The 20,150-nt window shown below is 62.4% G+C and overlaps 1 protein-coding gene across 1 annotated transcript in view; it reads left to right on the forward strand.

The window, feature by feature from the left end:
• NCOR2 (nuclear receptor corepressor 2) overlaps positions 1-20,150 on the forward strand; it is a 158,054-nt gene that overhangs the window by 78,389 nt on the left and 59,515 nt on the right. The window contains exons 13-16 of the mRNA XM_090291290.1: positions 2,074-2,252; positions 4,977-5,031; positions 7,181-7,279; positions 19,737-19,879. Of these exons, the coding sequence (XP_090147416.1) occupies positions 2,074-2,252; positions 4,977-5,031; positions 7,181-7,279; positions 19,737-19,879 (476 nt within the window). The remainder of the gene's footprint in view (positions 1-2,073; positions 2,253-4,976; positions 5,032-7,180; positions 7,280-19,736; positions 19,880-20,150) is intronic.

A 20,150-nucleotide genomic window follows, 5' to 3' on the forward strand; every position in this document is an offset into this window, starting at 1 on the left:
AGGGCGAGTGGGGACAGGGGTGTGTTCCTGGGGCCACGGAGGAGGACCTGCTGGGCAGAACATGGCTCCACCGTGACGCCATGTCAGGGAGGAAGCCGGGGCGTGAGTCCACTGGCATCTTGGTCCCCCCCCCCCCCTTTCCTTCAGTGACTTCCGCTGGCTGAGTCCAGCTGGAAGCCAGGGGGCCAGGGGCCTGGAGCTGGTGTTTAGGTCAGCGTCCCGCTGCCCAGAGCCAGGACAGAGGGAGAATTCCTGCCCCCGCCCCCATCCCACTGTCTGCCCAGCGGGGACCTTCTCTCAGACCCCTACCCTTGACCTCAGCTTGTTACCCTGGGGCCTCCCTGGGGGCGCCTGGCACCTGGAGGTCAGCCTGGGCGACCCTGGCTGTGGTCACTGGAGCCCAGAGGTGGCCCGGAAGCTGCGAGAGGGGTGTTGGTCTGTCTCCTCCCAGGCCTCTGGGGTCAAGTGATGTGCCCCCCTCCTCCATGTCCCCGACATGGCAGCAGGTGTCAGGGAGCTTCAAAGGAGGAGGGGCACATTCTTCCCTCGGGCACTTCTGTCCAGGTGGGGTGCACTGTTGCCTCAGCGCGTGCTGTAGCCAGTGGCTGTTTGAATTCAGACCAGCAGAAATGAAATAAAATTATAGACCCAGTGCCCTGGTCACACCAGACACATTTGAAAGCACCCGGCAGCCCCCTGCACTGACTCCCGCGCGGGACAGAGCGGGTGGGCTGTTGCCTCAGACAGCACTGCCCTGGCCCCTGACTGTCCAGTGGGACAGCTGAGGGTCTTGGGGGGCAGGGGGGCAGGTTTAAATGGTAGTTGCCTCCCCACCCCTGAGGTTCTGATTTTGCCTGCCCAGGGCGGAGCACAGGCATCTGGGTCTCAGCCAAGCTGCCCATGGTCTTCTGACCCGGGTCATTCACCGTCTGGCTAGCGACAGGGCCGTCCTTTTGAGACTTTGTGTGCAGCGTCCCTGTTGCAAACACCGTCAGTCTACCGAAAGCAGAACTTGGGGTGCCTTTGCCCACAGGGCACTGGTGGCTCTGCCCAGTGCCCGTCCCCCTGCTGCGGTCACAGCGTGTCCCACAGCTGCACGGACGGGCTTGGTTTGCCCCGGAAGCCGGAGGAGGGAGGCCCTTCCCTGGGTGTCCGCTGCCTGATTCAGGGCCTGGGATTCCTGGGCTGGTCAGTGTCCCAAGGTGCAGACCACATGATATAACGTAGCCACCGGTGTCCCCAGGGGTGTGGAGGGGGCGATACCCCGAGGGTTGAAAAGGGCCCAGACGGAGACCTCCCCTCAGCAGCCCAGGCTGGTGGTCTGCCAGCCCTCTTCCCCGGCGGCTGGGAGGGGAGGCTGCCGGAGGGCTGCTGCCCTTTTGGGGGGGCTCAGCCCAGTCAGGACTGACCTCCGCCTCCCCCCAATGGAGAGGTCGGATGTGGGAGGCTGGGCGGGGGGGGTCCTTTGCACTGGCTGCCCTTGGCATGGCTGGGTCTCCGCCTGCCCTCGGGGGTGGGAAATTAAGGGGCAGTAACGAGTTGCCGCGGAGGCCTGGGAGCTGAGCCGAGCTGTGTGGTGGCGGCTCAGGGCCTCTACTGGCTGTCCTGGGGCATCACGGGTGGCCCCCGTGCACGGACTGCCCAGTCCTGTCCCGGGTGGGCGCCTGGGAGGCGCTGGACGCCAGGGCCGGCCGGGGTGGGCCAGGTGGCCGGGGAGCAAGGGGATCCGCCCCCGCCCCGTGTGCTGCCCTCTGACTCCGGATGGCCAGGCTGCACCGAACATCTCCCTGCGGCGTTTTATGGCCCCGCATTTCCAAAGGAAGATTCATCGCCCCGCTCAGGGCAGACGGGCCGCTGCGGCTCTCCGCGCCTGATTTACAGCCCTGCCCGCCGCGAGCCTGTCTGGGGCTGCCTCCCGCGCTCCCTGCCCCCAGCGCGGGCTCGTGTTGCTTCTCCCCTCGTTTCCTCCCTCTGGGGCTTCCCGTGTCCTGGCCCCTGCTCCGAGCGTTTGCCCCCCTGCACGTGCCCGGGGTCCCCGCCCTGACGGGGCTCCCCGCTTCCCCGTCCCCCCAGAACCTGGAGAAGCAGATGCGCCAGCTGGCCGTGATCCCGCCCATGCTGTACGACGCGGACCAGCAGCGCATCAAGTTCATCAACATGAACGGGCTCATGGGCGACCCCATGAAGGTGTACAAGGACCGCCAGGTCATGAACATGTGGAGCGAGCAGGAGAAGGAGACCTTCCGGGAGAAGTGAGTGCCCGCCCCTCGGCCCCGCCCCCCGCCGCGCGCCCCGCCCCTCGGCCCCGCCCCCCGCTGCGCGCCCTCGAGGGGCGTGGCCACAGCCTGGGGGGCTGACAGCGACAGGAAGCCGCCGTCTCAGGTCTGGGGGCGACGGCCACGGCCGGGGTGTCAGCAGGGCCGGTGCCTCGGGGGGCCCGGCAGTCTACGTGCCGCCTCCGCCTCCACGGGCCTTTCTTGCCTGGGCCCTGTCCCCCGTGTCGTCCCGGGAAGACGCCCCCACGCCGGGCGTGGGCCCCGCCCTGCTCTGGTCCCGCCTCACCTCACTCGCTGCGTCTGCGAACAGCTGGCTCCCGAGTCACGTGTCGTGCTGCGGTGCCGCTGGGTCGGTGTGGGTTCCGGGGGCGGCGTCCCGCCAGGACGGGTGTGAAGGCAGCCGCGTGGGGCGAGGCAGGAGGGTCCTCGGGGCGGGGCCGCAGCCTGGGGCAGGGGCGCGTGGCTGGGCCGTGGTCCCTGGGCGTCCGCCCCAGACGCTGTGCAGGTAGATGAGCTCTCCTCCTTGTCGGTCATGGTGGTGGCGCTGGGCCGGCGCCAGGACACAGGTGAGGACACAGGCCCAGACCGGCCAGGACACTGAGTGAAGGCCACACCGCCCGGGTTCCGGGAAGGGGCTTGGCTGGAGTCAGAGGCTTTGGGGGCGGGGACGGGAGCTGGATGCCAAGGAGGGAAGTTGGGCACCTGCAAATGTGGAAGCGGAATGAGTGTTTTGGGGAGATGGGTGGAAAAAAACCCTCCTCCCCTGGCACCAACAGAGTGCCTCCTTCGGGGCCCCGCGAGGCAGGACGGAGGGTAGCTGAGGCCGGGTGGTCGCCTCGGTGCGCCGCCGGGAATGTGTTGGAAACAGACCCTACCTGCCGGGCTGCTGGCCTGCACCTCCACCTGCACTCCAGAGGGGCCTCATGGGTGGGAGAGTTCCTTCACGAGGTGGGGCCGGGTCTGGGGCCGTCTCCGCCGTGCCCAGGGTTGGGGGCTGAGGCAGGGTGGCCCACGAGGACCGGCAGTCTCGGCTCCGCAGTGTCCTGCAGGAAGGGGCAGTTCAGGGGCCAGTTCCCAGGGTGCATGTGCGGTGTAAGCTCAGTCCTGGGGGGGCCCCTGCCGGGTCTTCCCAATCACAGAGATGATCGATTGCACCCCGTCAAATCAAGTCTGCGTCTGAGGGGTTACACGCTTTGTAGTCAGTGAAGCGACCACAGAACAGCCAAGGATGCTGAGAATTACGGTTGCGTTAGGTGTTGAAATTTCTCTGCTCTGTTTAGTATTTTCATTGATTTGTTTTTAAAGTTAAGAGAGGTGTTTCTGGGTGCTTCCTGTGCTTGAGCCTTTCTGGCGATGACCTGTCGCTGGTCAGGCCTGCGATTGCACACTGTTAATTCACAGACCAGGGCCCTGGCTGGCAGCACGCGTCGGTCACGGAGTGTGGTCCTGCTTGGGGTCTCATTTTCAGCGGGATCCGTAGAGCTCAGGGCCTTTGAAAATCACGTGTGGGCAGCATGGAGCTGCACCGCTCCCCACCGCTCCTCACCCCCGAGCCTCCGCTTCCTGTCTGTGAACTGGGTTAGCAGCCGCGCCTCGCGGTCTGGCAGCCGTGAGGTGTCGGTGCCACTTGGAGGGAGGTGGGCAGGTGACCTAGGAATTCCCAAACTTGCCTCCTGGCTCCTGGGCTCATGGCTGCTTGGGGAATCCCCGAAGGGGAAGGACAAGGCTCTAGGGCAGAGAGCGGGAGGGGAGGGGAAGCCCGTCTGTCTGGGGAAGGAGGGCATTCGGCTGATCCAGCTTTGCGAGCTGCTCAAGGCGCAATCCCAGGCGGGGAACCCTGCCATGGACTCCCGGCTTCCTCCGGGAAGAGAGAAGGGGCCCTTCCAGATTCTCCAATGTCTGGTTGGGGAGCAGGGGCGGGGCCCGCTGGCCTCCTGCCCAGCCATCTGGAAGGTCAGGCTCTGGCCCAGGCTCCCTCTGGGGGACCCAGGGCCCCTGCCTGGCCGGTGACTCCGCCCTGGGGCCTGTGCAGCCTTGACCCACATCTCTGCCCCCACTGCCTGCCACCCCGGCCGCCCTGACATCCTGGCCTGGCAGAGCGCTTTCCCAGCCATCCTCTCAGGTTTGCAGAAAGCCAGCTGGTGGGGCGCCAGCTCCCCGCCACCCCCTCTGGCTGAAGTCCCTTCTTGCTGCCTCCTTGGCTGGCCCGCTCCTCCACCCGTCCCCGTACCCCCCCTTCCGGCCCCCCCTTTGGGCGCCAAGCCTGAGCTGCCACCGCTGGAGACCTGACCCGCAGCCTCGCGGGCGGGGGGCCCCGCGGGGGCCCTGCGAGGCCAGCTTCCCAGGCCCAGCCGGAGAGAGAAACAAAAGCAGATTTAAAAGGGGGGGAACCCCACCAAAGAGCTGCATGTCATGTCCTCATTTTTCCTGGAAGCTGCCTGCAGCAGGACAAACAAATACGTTTTCAAAGGCGCTCACGCGGGTGACTCACGCCGAGGAACACCCGCCCTCAGCCCTGGGCCTGCCCGCCCGGCCTCCCCACACCCTCGTCGGCTTAATTGCTCTGAGTGGGGCGGCGCCCGCCCAGCCGGGCCCGTGGGGATGGCAGGCGCCCGGGAGCTCGGCGGCCGCCCAGCTCGGGAGGCCCAGCTCGGGAGGCCCCCTCGGCCGGCTCTCAGGCGCACCCCTCTCCCCCCGCAGATTCATGCAGCACCCCAAGAACTTCGGCCTGATTGCGTCTTTCCTGGAGAGGAAGGTGAGTGGATGTCCCCCAGCCCCGCCCTGCGCCTCCCTGGCGGCCACTCCGCCCCTGCCCGCCAGGCCTCTGCTCGCTGGCCCCTGGCTCCTGTCACTGCGTCTGTCAGTCCTTCCCTCCCCCTTCCCCCTGGGGAGAGGCCGCCGCGGGCCCCGCCCCAGCCTCCCGGGCCCACGGAGGTGGGGCTCTGCGCTGGGAAACCCCAGGAGAGCCGCGTGCCTGCGCCTTAGACGTGGCAGCCAGTGTCCTTGCGGCCTGGGCCTGGGCTTGGGCTCTGGAAGCCATGGTGTCTTCACTGAGGCTTTGTAGGCCGGGGTGGCGTTCTTCCAGGGGCGGGACACACTGCCTTTTCTAGTCCCTCTTAGGCCCACTGTGTGCTCACACCCCGATGCCAAGCCGGGCATGTGGCTGGCCAGCCCCATCCTCCTCAGACACACCTTTACCTGGCACTGACTCTGAACCGCACCGTGGCCCCTGCAGCTGGGGCAGCGTCCCTTTTTGCTCCAGCTCCCACTTGGCAGGTAGACACAGGTGTCCCCAGGGACAGTAAAACCCCCTTTGTGCCCCGTCCCCCTGAGGCTGGGCAGGGCAGTGCCCACGGCGGCCACGGGTGGGGAGTCTGGTGGGGGACTGGCTGCGGCCCGTCAGCCGGTCCTCGGAGCCCCACGTCACAGGGCACGGTGGGAGTGGGCTCCCGCAAAGGTTTGTCTTCCGGGGCTGCTGTCCTGTGTGTGTGAGCAGCGTCCCCCTAAATCTCATTTCTCAGGGGGCGGGGTGGGAGGTGGGCTACCTTCTAGGGTCGCTGTTGCCCCCAGGTCTGCCCTTAGTGAGCTGATAACCAGAGAAGGTCAGGACAGGGCACTGGGGGAAGGTCTCTCCCGCCCGAGAAACCAAATACGAGAGGGAGCCCCAAAGCCCAGAGTTTACTTATAAATACTGGGTATTCTTACACGCTTAAACTTCAGACACCTTCAAAAAGCACTCCATTTGATGTAATACACCTGTCAAGATTTTTTTCCCACTGCTCAAAACAGTTTTTGAACTTGTCGATCTTGATGCCTTTTAGTGCTTCTGCCGTTTTTTGTTTCACCTTTTCCGCATCAGCAAGCCATTTCCCTTTCAGGGTTTTTTTCATCTGGGGAAACAAAAGGAAGTTGCTCTGGGCAAACTCGGGTGAATAGGGAGGGTTGGGATGAGGGTCATGCTGTTCTTTTGGCCAAAAACTGCGGAACACTCAGCGCGGTGTGGGCAGGTGCGCTCATAAATCACCCATCATGAAATGGGCAGATGCATTCAGTCCTCAAAAAAAAATTCACTGAGGCCAAACGCAGCCTCTCACACCACCACCAGCTGGCGCACTGATCCAGACGGGTTCCCAGAACACTCACCTAGCAGGGGAAGCCTGTACTGCAAGGTAGCCGCCCTCCAAGAGATAATTCTGATTTTTTTGGGGTCCCCCCTCATAGCCTTTTCCCCAAGTTAGTGACAGTGTCTTCCTAAGGGTGTGGACAACCAGGAGCTGGGCTCATGGCCGTGGGTGGCAGGCGCCTTCGCCGAGTCCACCACTGTTCCTGAGGATGCCCCTGACCGGGCCCTTTTGGACAAGGCGGTGGAGGGACTCAGAGTCAGGTCCACGTGAAAAAGAGCAAGGCAGAGAAGAGACGCGGGGACACCCGTCAGTCTGGATGCACAGAGCTCCAGAGAGGTGGTTCAGGCCCCAGATGCGAGAGAAGAGGAGGACAGGGTATGGGCAGAGCAGGGGCCCCAGACCTGTGTTGGGGACCTGAATTTGCCCAGTTGGGAGCTGACAGCCTTGGTGTCCGGGGCTGGTGGCGGCGGCAGATGACAGCTTTGTCGTTACAAGTCCCCGGCTGCAGTGGCAACAGAACAGGTCGTCAGTTCCTTTCTCATGAGTCCTCCGGGCTGGGCACTGTCCTGGGCCCTGTCATTAACTTGCTTGGTCTTCAGAACAGCACAGAGTCTGTGCTCGCAGTGGCCCCGTTTTCCAGGCGAGAAAATGGACACAGAGCAGGTCGCCTGGCCTAGGTCACTCAGCCAGGACGTGGACGAGGCGGGACTTGGACCCAGGCCCATGGCTCCCGGCCGCCCACACTGTGCGCCCCTCAGCGTCCCCTCTCTCTGCCTGCAGACGGTGGCCGAGTGTGTCCTCTATTACTACCTGACCAAGAAGAATGAGAACTACAAGAGCCTGGTGAGGCGGAGCTACCGGCGCCGTGGGAAGAGCCAGGTGAGAGGCCGGGGCCAGGCGCGCTCAGCAGGGCCCCCCTCGGTGGCTGGGACACCCTCTCGGGGGCGTTTGCCCTTCCCCAGCCGCAGAGAACAGAGCTGGGAGACATGGCCACTTTGTTCTCAGCCTGGTGACCCGCGGTCCCTGTGGTTCAAGGGCTGCCTCCTCGGACCGAGGGCTGCGTTCCCAGGCCGCTGTGGGCTGGACCGCAAACTTAGCATTTAAACATTTGTAATCGTTTTGTGTGTTTATTTTAAAGCATATTTGAGAGCGAGAGTAGCCAGCCCTCAGCCTGCAGTTTTCCAGACCTCGCTGCTTAGGGGGAGAGAGTGGGACGGAGTGGGATCGGCGCCCGGCGGACGCGGGCCGCCACCTGCTCGGGGCAGTAAGGTCTTATGGGTCCCCAGCCGCGCCCCTTCGTCGACTCATTGCTGCGGCAGGATTCCTGCCCAGCAGCCCAGGGGAGCAGCGGTGACAGACTGCAAAGCCTGGGCAGGGCACTACCTCGCTCCTTACAGAAACACGCTGTTGACCTCTGAGGTCAAAGAAAAACAAGTTGGTTTAAAAGAAACCGTCAGTAGTCCATGCGGAGGTGACGGGGTTCCGTGGCCGCATCCCAGGTGGGGGCCGTGAGTGCTTGGTGTCAGGGAGACGAGGGAAGGGAGGGGTCTGCTCCGCTTCCAGGCTGTTGCAGGCCAGCCCGGGCCCATTCCGGGAGCGCCCAGTGGGAGGAGAAGGGCCTGGGAGCTGCCGAGAGTTGAGGCATGTCCTTCCCTAGGGCCCCTGTTGCCTTGGGGACCCGCGGGGAGAGTGACAAAGGCCAGCAGAGCATGAGCTGGGGTGATAGGATCCCTAGGCTTTCTTAGCTGGGTGCCCCCTGACCTGACACCGGCCTCGCCCTGCTGCCTTTCCCAGGCTGGCGAGGGCCGGACCCTGAGCATGTCGAGTTCAGCCATCATCCTGGGGTCCCAGCGCCCACCGCAAAGTAGCCACTCAGTGACCAAGTCCCACAGCCTGCGGCGGGACGGTCCAGGTGGCTCCTGACCCGCGTCCCGTGCCTCCCTCCTGGTTTCCGGAAACCGTGCTGTGGGACTGGGATCCGCGTCCGCTGGCTGAGCCACATGGCATTAGGAAGCAAGCCTATCCACAGGGATTCCACAGCCCCGCACTGCATTCAGCACATTGGGCCAAAGTGGTCAGCACTGTCGGTCCTCACGGGCCTGGATCCTTGACGTGTGGGCGGCTGCCACTGTCTGTGACAGGGTCTTCCTCCTAGCGTCACATAGCCAGTTAGCCAGCCCGCCTGCCCGCCCGTCTACCCAACGTGAGAGACAGAGGCTGGCTAGCTCGTAGCAATTTAATTCCAAAGGCCTAGCTGTGGCGTTTTAGAAACTGAACTGCATCAGACAGTTTCTAAATAAATGGCCAGCAGGAAGCATACATATGCAGAGGCATGAGAGGCAGTGGGGAGTGGCGGGGGCTGTGGCAAAGTAGCGGAGAGCTGAAGGCCTTCAAATGTATTTCAGAATGTTGTCAGGTACTTGTTGATTGCCGGTTTGTGCCAGTTCTCGTCGGCCTTCCCGGTTCCTTCCACACCCGTGTGGGGCGCTCCGTGTCTGGGGGTCTCACAAAGCCCTTTCTGGTGGTGGGGCCGGGGGTGTCTGGAGGGGAAAGGGGGAGAGGGAGCCCATTTCCTCCTCACTCTGTGCCATGCGCCCTGCTCCATGGAGGGAGGCGGAGACTGTCCTGACGTCATTTAGGGAGGGGACAGCCCCCCACAAGTGCTGGGGCGGCAGGGGTCAGTGCCCTGTGTCTCCTGACGTGCGTTTCGCTGTCAGTGTCTTGTTTGCTGACTCATCTGCACGTTGTGCACCTGTGTGCTGGGGACGAGGGTGTCCACTGGCTGACAGGCCAGGTGTGCACAGGCAGTTCCGGGACAGCAGTGGGCATGCATGAGAGGCAGAGCCCCAAAAAGGAGGTAGGGGAGCACCCCACAGGTGGACAGGCTGGAAGGGCTGAGGGAACGGCAGGCACAAAGGCATGGGGCCTAGAGCACAGTGCCCTCCGCGTCTTTGGAACTGGGGTTTCAGTTCCTCCCAGGATCTTAAACACGTGGAGGCATGCAGAAAAGCCAGGGGGAGCTCTTTTTTGGCTCACATTTGCTGAGTAAATAGGGAAGGGACACATGCAAATGCAAATGGTGAATGACCGCTCACACTGGCCTTCAGTGTTCTGGGAGGCAGTAGGGAGTGTTGAGGCCTGCGGCTAAGTGGAGAGCTTGTGCCACGCATCAGCTCCATTTGACTCCTGGCCAGGTGGCCCTGTGTCTTCCGGGCTGTTTTGAGGATGAACTGGAAATCTGGTTTTATGTGAAAGTGCCTCGCCTTACATCTTAGGTCACATGAAAAGCGATAGTGAAACACTCTTACGCCAAACAACTCAAAGTTGCTCTTGAAGTCTGCCCTCCGCTCCCAGTGCCAGACTTCTGGTTGGAGCATGGCAGGACCAGGGGAAGCAGGAAAGAATGGGCTGCGTGATTTGCAGCGGGGGCGCTGAGGAGCCCTGGGGTGTGACGTAGCAGAGGAGGCACGCCAGTCGGTCCCCACTTGGTGTCCAGCTTGTCCTGGATTGGCCATGGCACCTGTCATCTGAGGTAGTGGCACTGCTCTGGTGAGGTATTCCCCTCTGCTCAGGCTGGTGTCTCAGCCTGGGGCTCCCCCCAGCCATGCCCTGCCTCTCACGGGAAGACGGAGGAAATCAGGGCAGAGACCCCATCTCCTTGGTAGACGGGATGTGTCTTCAGCGCTGCACGCCCTCTGGGGCTGCTACAGAGGTGCAGGTGTTGCACAGGCCCTGCCAGGGACAGTGATGTACCCATGCTGGAAGGGCACAGCAGGCAGGGACTTGGCCCTCACACCGCCCACCAGCCCTGTTCCTAACTGCGGAATAAACGGGTCAGCCCCAGGGTAGCTCCTCTCTGCCCCACGACGGCCCCTCCTGTTCATTCCAGATGCGATCACGGCAGCCGGCCTGAGCATGGTTCTCTCTCCCTGGTTTTGTAAAACCCATGATCTTCCCGATGAGTCTAGTGAAGGGGGCAGGGGTGGGCAGGCGGAGACCCCGCGCTTGGGTAGCCAGGCACACCGGGGAGATGGGGGCTGTCCCCTGCTGCCTGAGGGACAGCAGGTGCCAGGCCACAGTCCTGCTGACCCACACACAGCACACCTGGTAGCTCAGGACGTGGGGTCAGGCGAGAGTCCCCAGCCCCCTTCCCTCGCCGCCTGCCCGGGACCACTTGGCCTTGTGGGCTTCCGGGTAAACCACATGGGACCCTTCCCTCCAGCCCCAGAGAAGGCCCCCTCGTCTCCCCGGCAACCGTGGGAAGATGAATAGCCGGATCATTCCCACCAGGGCCGGGACACCCTGGACGTGGCCAGGATGCGGCCCCTCCCTCCTACTCGTCTCCCTAGATGGGTGGGGGCTTAGCCGTCCACGGGTGTTCACTTCTAGAGGGGAACACGTCAGACTCACCCAACTCGCCCGGGTGCCCCTAGTTTTGAAGCAGACTCAGGTTGTCCATGACCCCCGCGCCGCCTGCACACACACAAAGGCTGTCCCTGCGGAAAGCTGCCGAGGCAGACGCGAGGGGCGGCCTCCGCTGGGCTGGCGGAGAGCCCTGCCGAAGGTGCGTTTCCCGAGCTGGCTGGCTTTGGCCCCGGGCCCGGAGATGGGGAGCCCCGTGACTTCCCCGGGGCTCCCTCGACGCACGCTGCCTCGGTGGGACTGGAGCGGGCGGTGACGGGGGGAGGCTCTCTCGGGCTCCAGGCTCGGGCGCCGGATCACCGCCCGTGGGAAGTGCCTCTCCCTGGGGGCGGCCTTCCTCCACCTCCTCCCAGCGCCACTGGCTGGGCCTGCGTGGTCGAAGCGGTGTCCTCGGGCTGTGCCCTCCTGGGGTCACGGCGGGGAGACTGAGTCACAGACCCGGAGATGTAGCTGGTGTCCGGCGGGAGCTCTCGTGCTCTCCTGGGGGGACTGTGAAGCGCAGAGGCTGGGCGGCACCCTCAGTGGGGCCTGGGAGTCTGCACTTCCAACAGGCGCCCGGGCCGTGCTGACGAGTGGGTGCAGGAGCGGGCGGCAGCGGGGAAACTGAGGCACAGTGAAGGCTCACAGGCAGCTCTGAGCCCGCCCGGCCAGGGTCTCCCAGGCGGGCTGAGAGCCGGGGACCGTGAGGGCCCTCTCGGCGGCTAGAGGGCATCCTGGCCAGTCTGTCCCGAGGGCCACCTGCCCGAAGGCTTCACCGCGGCACCTGCAGTGCTGGGTCCCCACATTTTCCAGTTGCTCCCCGCATGTCGCGCCCTCACTGCGCGTCCTGCACCGAGCCGTTTGTCCGTGGCCAGGTGGCCGCGTTTGGAATGTGTGGGGGGTTATAAAAGTGAGAGGTAAAGCTCCCCGACGAAAACGCGTTGGCCGGCGGGGGTATCTGGGCTCAGACTGCAGACCTGTGCAGCCCTCCGCCCTGCCCGTGGGAGAGCCAGGCCGGTCCCCACGCCCTGTGCCAGCCGGAGGCCAGGGCTGCACCTGCACCGCCAGGGTGGCTTCTTGTTCCACAGAGGGTGCCGTCCGCTTTCTAGAAGCTTCTCCGTGTTCTGACAGAGGGACTCTCAGGCCTCACCATACAGTTTGGCATGCTGGATCCTTCGTGCCCACCCCTGCCAGAGCCTGCCTTCCTGTCTCCTGGCCCCTGCACCCCAAGATTCATCCCTGGGTGGCCGGTGAACTTGTGGGCTGGGCCGTGGTCCAAACGTCCCTTCCCCAAGGTGAATCACGGGCTGAGGCCGGGCCAGCTCCAAGCACCGTGTGACGTCACTGTGGTTTTAGTTCATGATTCACGGACGAGGGGGCTGAGTTATCCCGACGATTGGCAAACCCAGGCCGAGGAACGCTGTGGGCAGTAGTTGACCTTAACTGTGCCAACCGTCGGGGAGCCGAGGGTGAGGCTGATGCCAGCCGGGCCGCAGGGCCTGTCCCGGACGCGGCGGTGAGCGGGCGGCAGCCAGGGCCTGCGCGGGGAAGTCCTGGGAGGGGGCTTCTTCCTTCCCCCAGCTCCTCCTGGCCTGCTGTGCACCCAGGCTCCCCACTGCGCAGGGCGGGGGGTGGGCAGGCCCTGCACCCCCAAGTCTCCTTTGGGTGGGTCTCTCTCTGTTTCCCTCTGCTCCTCTCTTTCCTGCATCTCTCTCTGTCTCTCTGCCTGCCTGCCTGCCTGTCTGTCTGTGTCTCTCACACACACACACACACACACACACACACACACACGTCCCTGGTCTCCGAGTTGGGCCTCTCACTTCCCTCCATCTGCCTCCCCCTCCCCCAGCCTCCTCTCCCAGCTCCCTGCTGAGGGACAGGTGACCTTGTCGCAGCTGCTGTGGCACTCCAGAGGCCTGGGCAGCTCGAGTGGGGACAGTGTGACCTGGGAAGGTGTTCCGGGGCAGGACCAGCCAGGCACAGCCCACCCTGGGGGTGCAGCCACTGTGCGTCTTATTGGTGCTGGCTCCACCCTGGCCAGCTCACCAGGTGAAGGCTGGTGGGGACAGGTGGCAGGCCGGGCAGGACCAAATTGTCCCCTGATTGGGCTGTGCTTCTGGGTGAGCGTGATCTTCCTGTATCTCACCCCATGCGGCCACCCGGGCAGGGAGGGACGTCCAGCGAGGGGTCGGCCACTGCCCCGGCAGCCCAAGCTCACGGGCGGCAGCTGCGTCCGGTCCGCTGGGGGCCGGCCGCGCTGGGCGGGACTGTCTGGATTCAGGGCCCCAGTGAGCAGATGTGTCTGGTTCCCACCCAGCTGTGTCTAAGTGGGAACAGACCCTCGGGAGGCTCCTCGGGCCACAGTCCCCCAGGCGCATCCCAGGGCACACTGTTCTCAGCCAGGCAGCTGGCGGTGGGGCCCCGGGAGGCAGCGGGCTGCGCCCCAGGGACCAGTCAAGCTGGGCTGCTGTTTTGGGAGAAGACAAACACAGCCTTCTCACGGGCCATGACGCGTTGGCTGCGTGACCACATCAAAGGGATTGAAGGATGTGACCCATGTGAGTCCCGCCCAGAAAACAGGCGTGTGGATCACCCCAGGGGGTGGGTGGGGGGTCTGACAGGGCTCGCATCTGGGCACCCCAAGCTGGGCTGCCAGGAGTCAGGGGTTAGTGACAGAGAGCCCTGTTTGTACCTGCCATTCCGGTTGGTTCCACAGTGAACACGCAGGCGAGGTCCCAGAGCTGATCCCCACCCGGTGGAGCCAGGCTGCTCCTGAGGGAAGGAAGCTCTAAGGGAGCTGGTCCCAAGGGCTTCCCTGGGGTGTGTGTGTCGTTTGGGCTCAGACCTGAGGGCTCAGGCAGCCGGTGCAAAGGCCCTGCGGCAGAAACAGTGTGGCCTCCTTGGTGGGCAGGGCTAGTTGGGGGTCGCGCTCAGATTTTACCCCCAGTTGGCGGGACAGGATCTGCTGGACGGCTTAAAGCAGGACTTTGGCTGCCACAAACCGTGTCTGCCCGCAGACGGAACCGACGTCACGGGTGTGTGTGTGTGAAGTGCCGCTTAGGTTCTCTTGGTGCGTTGGCGGTGGGGTGCTGGTAGGTGATGAGCAGCCAGCCTCCCAGGCACAGCCCCGCACCAAGGCCCATTCCGATGGCCCTGGGCTCACGGCTCCCGCCGAGTGGACGCCAGGCCACCCCGGGGCTGCTGCGGGTGTGGGGCTGGGTGGGACTCACATCGTGTCCCGCGTCCGCCGCGTAGATACGATTGCCACGTATAACCTCTTCGGTAACATCCAGATATAGTCAGGTAATTGGGGGTAAAAGTTTCCAGTCCTTACTACCTTCGTTTTTATTATAACCTTCTAAGTATAAGGTTATATATTGCACTGTTTAATAATGGCTGCTGAGCCATGTTCAAGCCAACTTTGAGGTCTGGTCCCCTGGGCTGGTTGGAGCCGGCTCCAGGCCACCTCTGTCGCCGTCTCAGAGAGAGACGCCCCTCACAGACAGGGGGCCTCCCGTCTGCCTTTGCCCAGGTGGACTGGATTGGTGAGAGGGAGGGGCTGCCAGCAGCAGGAAACTCTTGTGCCTTGATTCTGTTCTCTGACCCCACCTCTCCCACCAGCCTCAGGATCCTGGGACCCCCTCCCCCACTACCAAGAGGTGAAGGGGTCACAAGGCCAGACCCCTCTTGGGATCCGCGGCTGGAGACACTTGGCACGTAGTACGTACTCAGTAAAGTGTTTGTTGAATGAACGGTGGATGGAGCACAGTCGGGGTCGCTGGGATTCGGGAGGTTCCCCTGACGTGCTTTTGAGGACCTGTCACCTGAGAACTCAGTCCCACCACTTCTGCCTGGATCCCTGGCACTGTCTCACACGGGGCTCGTCTCTCGTCCCCGGACCCAACGGCCATCCTTCTTCCCTCCCCCCGCTGCCACACTGTCCCTGGGCATGAGCCCACCCCTCTGCCCGCAGCCAGTGGACACCACCTGCTTCCAGGCCTGGGCCTTGAAGGCAGCCAGCTCGCTAGCCACGGCCAGTGTGTCACTGGGGGAGGACAGTGAGTGTTCTAACGTCCGCGCACCTTGCCCGTGCAGGTCCCCTCCCTGCGATGTCCCCTCATCCATCTCTACCGGAGGCCATGGAGACTCAGCTCAGAGGCCGCCTCCCTCGTCCCAAGGGGGTCGGGGTGACGGGCAGCCACCTGGGCAGTGTGCTGCGCCTGTCTCACATTTTCTCATCGCCAAGGCCACCATCTGTTGTCCTGTAGTTCCTCGTCTGTGTCAGCTGACGTTCTCGCTCCGTATAGCTGGGACCACATTTGCTGTGGCTTGGTGTTCCCGTACCCCTTGGGGCCCCAGGGTGTGCTTGTGAAGGTAATGGACAAGTGGGGGCCACAGCGGGGCTTAGGTGGGGGCGGGGAATCTGTGATCTCCTAGCCCAAGATGGCCAACAGAGCACTGCCTTGTAGCATCTTGCTAGGAGATGCTGTGTGGCCTTGGACAAATGACTTAACCTCTCTGTGTCTTTGTAGTCTCTTCTAGAACACAGAGTTAGCGTTAGGTCATTGGGAGGATTCAGTTAACTAGCAGGTAGGCAATGATGGTGTTTGTGGGCTCAGTCTGCATTGGCTGTGTTTGTTCACACTCTTCCGTGCAGCCCGTGGCCTGGGGTGTCAGCACGGCACAGGCTGTTATAGGCTGCTTGTCCAGCACGTGGTGCTCCGGAGGTCGGCTCCCTTGGGAATCTGAGCTGACGTCTCTGGTCTTCCGCAGAGCTGTGCTGTGGTTTGGAGGGGACATTCCCAGCCAGGCACTGGGCACACAGCCCATTGTCGGTCTGGCTGATGATGCGTCTGGAAAGGAAAGCTGGACCCTCATCGTGGGCTGCAGAATCATTTGAGATTTGGGCTTGGCTTTCAGGGCTTCTCCCAGGTCCATTGGCATCAGCTGCTGTCTGGCCAGAGGCCCGGCACCCCAGCATCCTCCGGCCCCGGGTGCTGCCTATATATTCAGAGTCTCAGACCCGCCCCGGACCCACTGAATCGGATCCGCGTTGCTCCAGTACTAACAGGTGGCCCGCTGCCCTTGGAGCAGCGCTAGTCGGGAGCCCATGTCGGCAAATGACTGCCCAGGGCCAAAGCTTGTTTTTGTCAATAAAGTCTTATTGGCACAGAGCCACGCCCATCTGTCTCCAGCTGGGCTGCTTTGTTGCTACCAGGGCAGAGCTGAGTGGTGGTGGCAGAAGGAAGGCGCAGTGGCCCTCACGTGGGTACCCGCTGGGCCTTCCGGAGAGTTTCCCAGGCCCTGGTCTCAAGCACCAGTTCTCACACGTGGCTGCCCGTTAGAATTACCTGGGAATCCACACCCACCATGCCGGGTCTCACCCCGAGATGCAGATGGGATCGCTGTGGGTGAGGCCTGTGAGAAGGACTTCCCAGAGCTCCCGGGTGACCTGGGGTGCGGGCCTCAGGCCGTGAGACTCGGCCAGTGCAGGTCTGCGCTCCGTGGGTGGGCCCGGCCGAGACCCGGGAGCGGCGCCCTCACGGCTGGTGTCTGCACCTTTCCTCCTGAGGGCAGCCGAGGGCACTGATGGGATTGGGTTTCCCGGGGACAGATCTCCGAGGCCACTGGATTTCTCCTCCACATTGTCACCCTCAGGACTTCAGACGGGTCACGCGCATGTGCACAGCACAGCGACGGCCGTGCAGCGGGCTTTCTGCCTCTGTGGGCTTTTCAAGGGCTCTGGGGAGGGCTGCAGCCGGAGGGAGCCTTAGCTCCACGGGCACGGAGCAGACCCTGGGTGCGTCAGGGCAGGTCTCGGGCGCCGGAGCGGCTGCTGCCGGCGGGGAGCTGTGTCTGCAGGCTGTGCAGTGCCGGGCAGTAGCCTGCAAGATCCCAGGAGGCCTGCAGACCCCACTGGCCAAGACCCAGAGCATGCAGACCGGTGCTCCCAGGAGAGTGGCCGGCGAGGGGGACAGCAAGAGAAGCTTTGGAATTGAAGGTGCAGCCACTTGGGGGTTCTTGGCACAGACGAAGCCATGGGTGACCTTGGGAGACGCCAAGCCCCCTGTGGTTGGAAAACCCTGTGTGTGGGGTCCTAGGCTTGCTGAAGCAGGCAGGTGTGACAGGTACAGATGGCAACACCGCATGCCCCACGTCCACGGAGCGCCCATGGCAGCCCAGACTCAGCTGGCCGCACCCTGAGTGAGAGCCACAGCGGTGGGGGAGGGGTGGCAGGCCAGGGCAGCTTTTAAAAAAAATATGCTTTATTGATTATGCTGTACAGTGGTTCCAATTTCTTTTCCCTCTGCTCCCCCCCCACCCACTGACCCCCTCCCACCAGTTGTCCCCCCACTTAGTCCATGCCCATTGGTTGTGCATATAGTTCTTCTCAGTATCTTCCTGTCTATTCCACTCCCTCCTGTGCTTCTTAATTCCTGTACCATCTCCCTCCCTTTCCTCCTCCCCTTCCCTGCTGACCCCCCCAATCTGTTCCCCATGCCTATAATTCTCTTCCCACTCTCGTTGCCTACTTAGTCTGCCTTTGTTTCGGTTCCCTAGCTTCTGTTGTTGGTTGTTGTGACACAGTTTTCATTTTAATGTTCATAGTTTTGATCCTCTTTCTCCTAAACAAGTCCCTTTAACATTTAATGTAACAGTGGTTTGGATCTGATGAAGTCCTTCAGCTTTACTTTGTCCTGGAAGCACTTTCCCTTCTATTCTGAATGACAGCTTCTCTGGATAGAGTAATCGTGGTTGTAGGTTTTTGCTTTTCATTACTTTGAATATTTCTTCTCAGCCCCTTCTTGCCTGCAGAGTTTCTCTTGAGAAATCAGCTGATAGTCTTATTGGGACCCCTTTGTACTTAATTCTCTTCTCTCTTGCTGCTTTTAAGATTCTCTCTTTATCCTTAATTTTTGACATTTTGATGATAATGTGTCTTGGAGTGGTTCTCCCTGGGTCTAGTTGTTTTGGGACTCTCTGTGCTTCCTGGACCTGGAAGTCTATTTCCTTCCCCAAGTTAGGGAAGTTCTATTTCATTAGTTTTTCACATAATTTTTCAGTTTCTAGTTCTTCACCTTCCGGCAGCCCTATGATTCGGATGTTGGCCCCCTTATAGCTGTCCCAGAGGTTTCCTCATTTTCCTCACTTTTTGTCTCCTCTTTATGCCCTGGTTGACTGTTCCTTCCCTATGTTCTGGTTTGTTGATTTGACCCCTGGTTTTCTTTCCTCCACCACTAGTTTCGTATGTGTTTTTGTTCATTTCAGCAGGACTAGCCTTCATTCCTTCCCCATCTTGTTTAAGATCTGCTGTTAGGTTTCTAAGCATTCTTATAACCAAAGCTCTGAACTGAGCCTCAGAAAGATTTCCTGTCTGCTGCTTCATTAGATTAGATATTTGCTGTCTGGTCAGCTGCGTTCACCAGGATCTCTATTGTGATCTGTGCCGTCCTGACAGTTTTGTGTTTACCTTTGCTTCCTGGGTGGGGCTGTCACACCTCCTAAGCTATAGGGGCGGAGCCCTGTGCACTCGTCAGAGCCGGGTGACCCTTCTCACCACGCTGTGGCATTTTCTGTGGGGGTGGGGGTCCAAGATGGATTCCTGCCATTCACTCTCCACTGAGAGGCAGGGAGCCTCCTCCTCTGTCCCCACATCCTCCAGCCCTCACAGTCCAAGGCAATGGGGGTCTGCCTTCCCTGGCGTTGGAATCATGAGCTGGCGTGTCTGGTCTGCAGTGGGGGGTGCTCCCCAGGCGCTTCTCGCCTCCCCCTAAATACGGGTGTCTGTGCTCACCGCTGTCCCACCACCATCAGCACAACTGCCACCGACAGCACAGCCTGACCTCTCCACCCCGACCTCGTGCCTCCTATCCGTCCGGTCGAGCCCCACTTCTTTATAACTTCATACGTTGGGCTTCCGTTTGTTTTCTGGAACTTCTGGCTGTCTCCGGTTTTGCGGTAGTTGCATTCCTTCTTAGTTGTGGAGGGAGACGCAGCGTGTCAGTCTAGGCCTCCGTCTTGGCCGGTTGTCCCCAAGGCAGTTTTGCATGTCGATGGACAGAGGAAAGATGGGGGAACGGCAGCCCAGCGCCCACCTTCTCCGTTTGCTTAGGTTTCTTTTCCTTGGTTTGGAAATCGGAGTGACTGCGCCCTAGTATGCACCAGATAGCTTCCCAGTGGGTGTATTTTCATTCCATTGGCTCAGCAGGATGGAAAGTTGGCAGACTTCGGGGTGTCCCAGGGAATCCGTGTGCTTGAAAAGACATCAGGCAGGACAGAAAGGAAGTTGGGCGACAGTGCAGGAAGGAGCCGGCTGCTCCCACTTCCCCTCCTGTCCTGTGAGCCCAGGGTCAGTGGCTCGGCTGGCTGGTGTCTGCCTCGGGGGCCTGCCCACTGGGGAGGAGAGGGAAGAAAGGCCTGTGGTGAGGCTGGGGATCTCCCTGTAAGGTGGGAGACCCTCCTCCCCTGCGAGGGCCTCGTCATTGCAGGAATGTGGGGACAGAGGCTGAGAGAGGTGGCTGAGTCAGGTACAGGCCGGGCTGAGGGGCCAGGGCTGTGTCCCAGGACCCCGCTGGCCTTCCTGCCTCTGCTCCGCGGAAACACCCTCCATGGTGCCCACGTGCCAGCTTAGGTGCAGGCCCGCGGAATGTGGTGGGAGGCATCTGTGCACAGAGGGCTAAGACCCTTGGCCAAGGTCACAGGGCCACAGAGTGGCAGAGGCGGGTGCTTTCCACATGTCACCCTATGATCCTGCCTCCCTAAACCCTGCGGGCTGCGGGGCGCTGGGGTCCGTGACCCCACACTGCAGCATCCCCTGCCTGAGGCTCTTCCGGCTGACTCCATGGGTCCCCGCCCCCACCCCCCAGCCTGCCCAGCCAGGTGCAAGCTCACCGGCCTCCCTGTGTTCCTCCCCCACCCCCTCCCGGCCCTGCAGCAGCAGCAGCAGCAACAGCAGCAGCAGCAGCAGCAGCAGCAGATGCCCCGGAGCCACCAGGACGAGAAGGAGGAGAAGGAGAGGGAGGCCGAGAAGGAGGAGGAGAGGCCGGACGTGGAGAACGACAAGGAGGAGCTGACCAAGTAAGGCCAGCTGGCCGGGCCCTGGGCCCGTGCGCAGCCCCGCTTTGGGGCCCATGCAGGTGTGTGAGGGCCCCGTGGTTTGGCGCCGGGAAGGGCGCTGTTTTCTGCTCTGTCCCTGCCGGCCCCTCCCTGGAGCCCGCTCCTCTCTTCCCCTGCTCTTCCTCCTGCTCTCCCTCCGCCTGCCCCTCCCTCCCCGCCTCCTCCCCCGCTCCCCTCCCCCTCCCCCTCCCCCTCCGCCTGCCCTTCCTATCTCAAACCCTCCGGAGACCTT

The sequence above is a fragment of the Furipterus horrens genome, unplaced genomic scaffold (assembly GCF_987537825.1).
Source record: "Furipterus horrens unplaced genomic scaffold, mFurHor1.1.pri manual_scaffold_11, whole genome shotgun sequence".
Classification (NCBI taxonomy): domain Eukaryota; kingdom Metazoa; phylum Chordata; class Mammalia; order Chiroptera; family Furipteridae; genus Furipterus; species Furipterus horrens.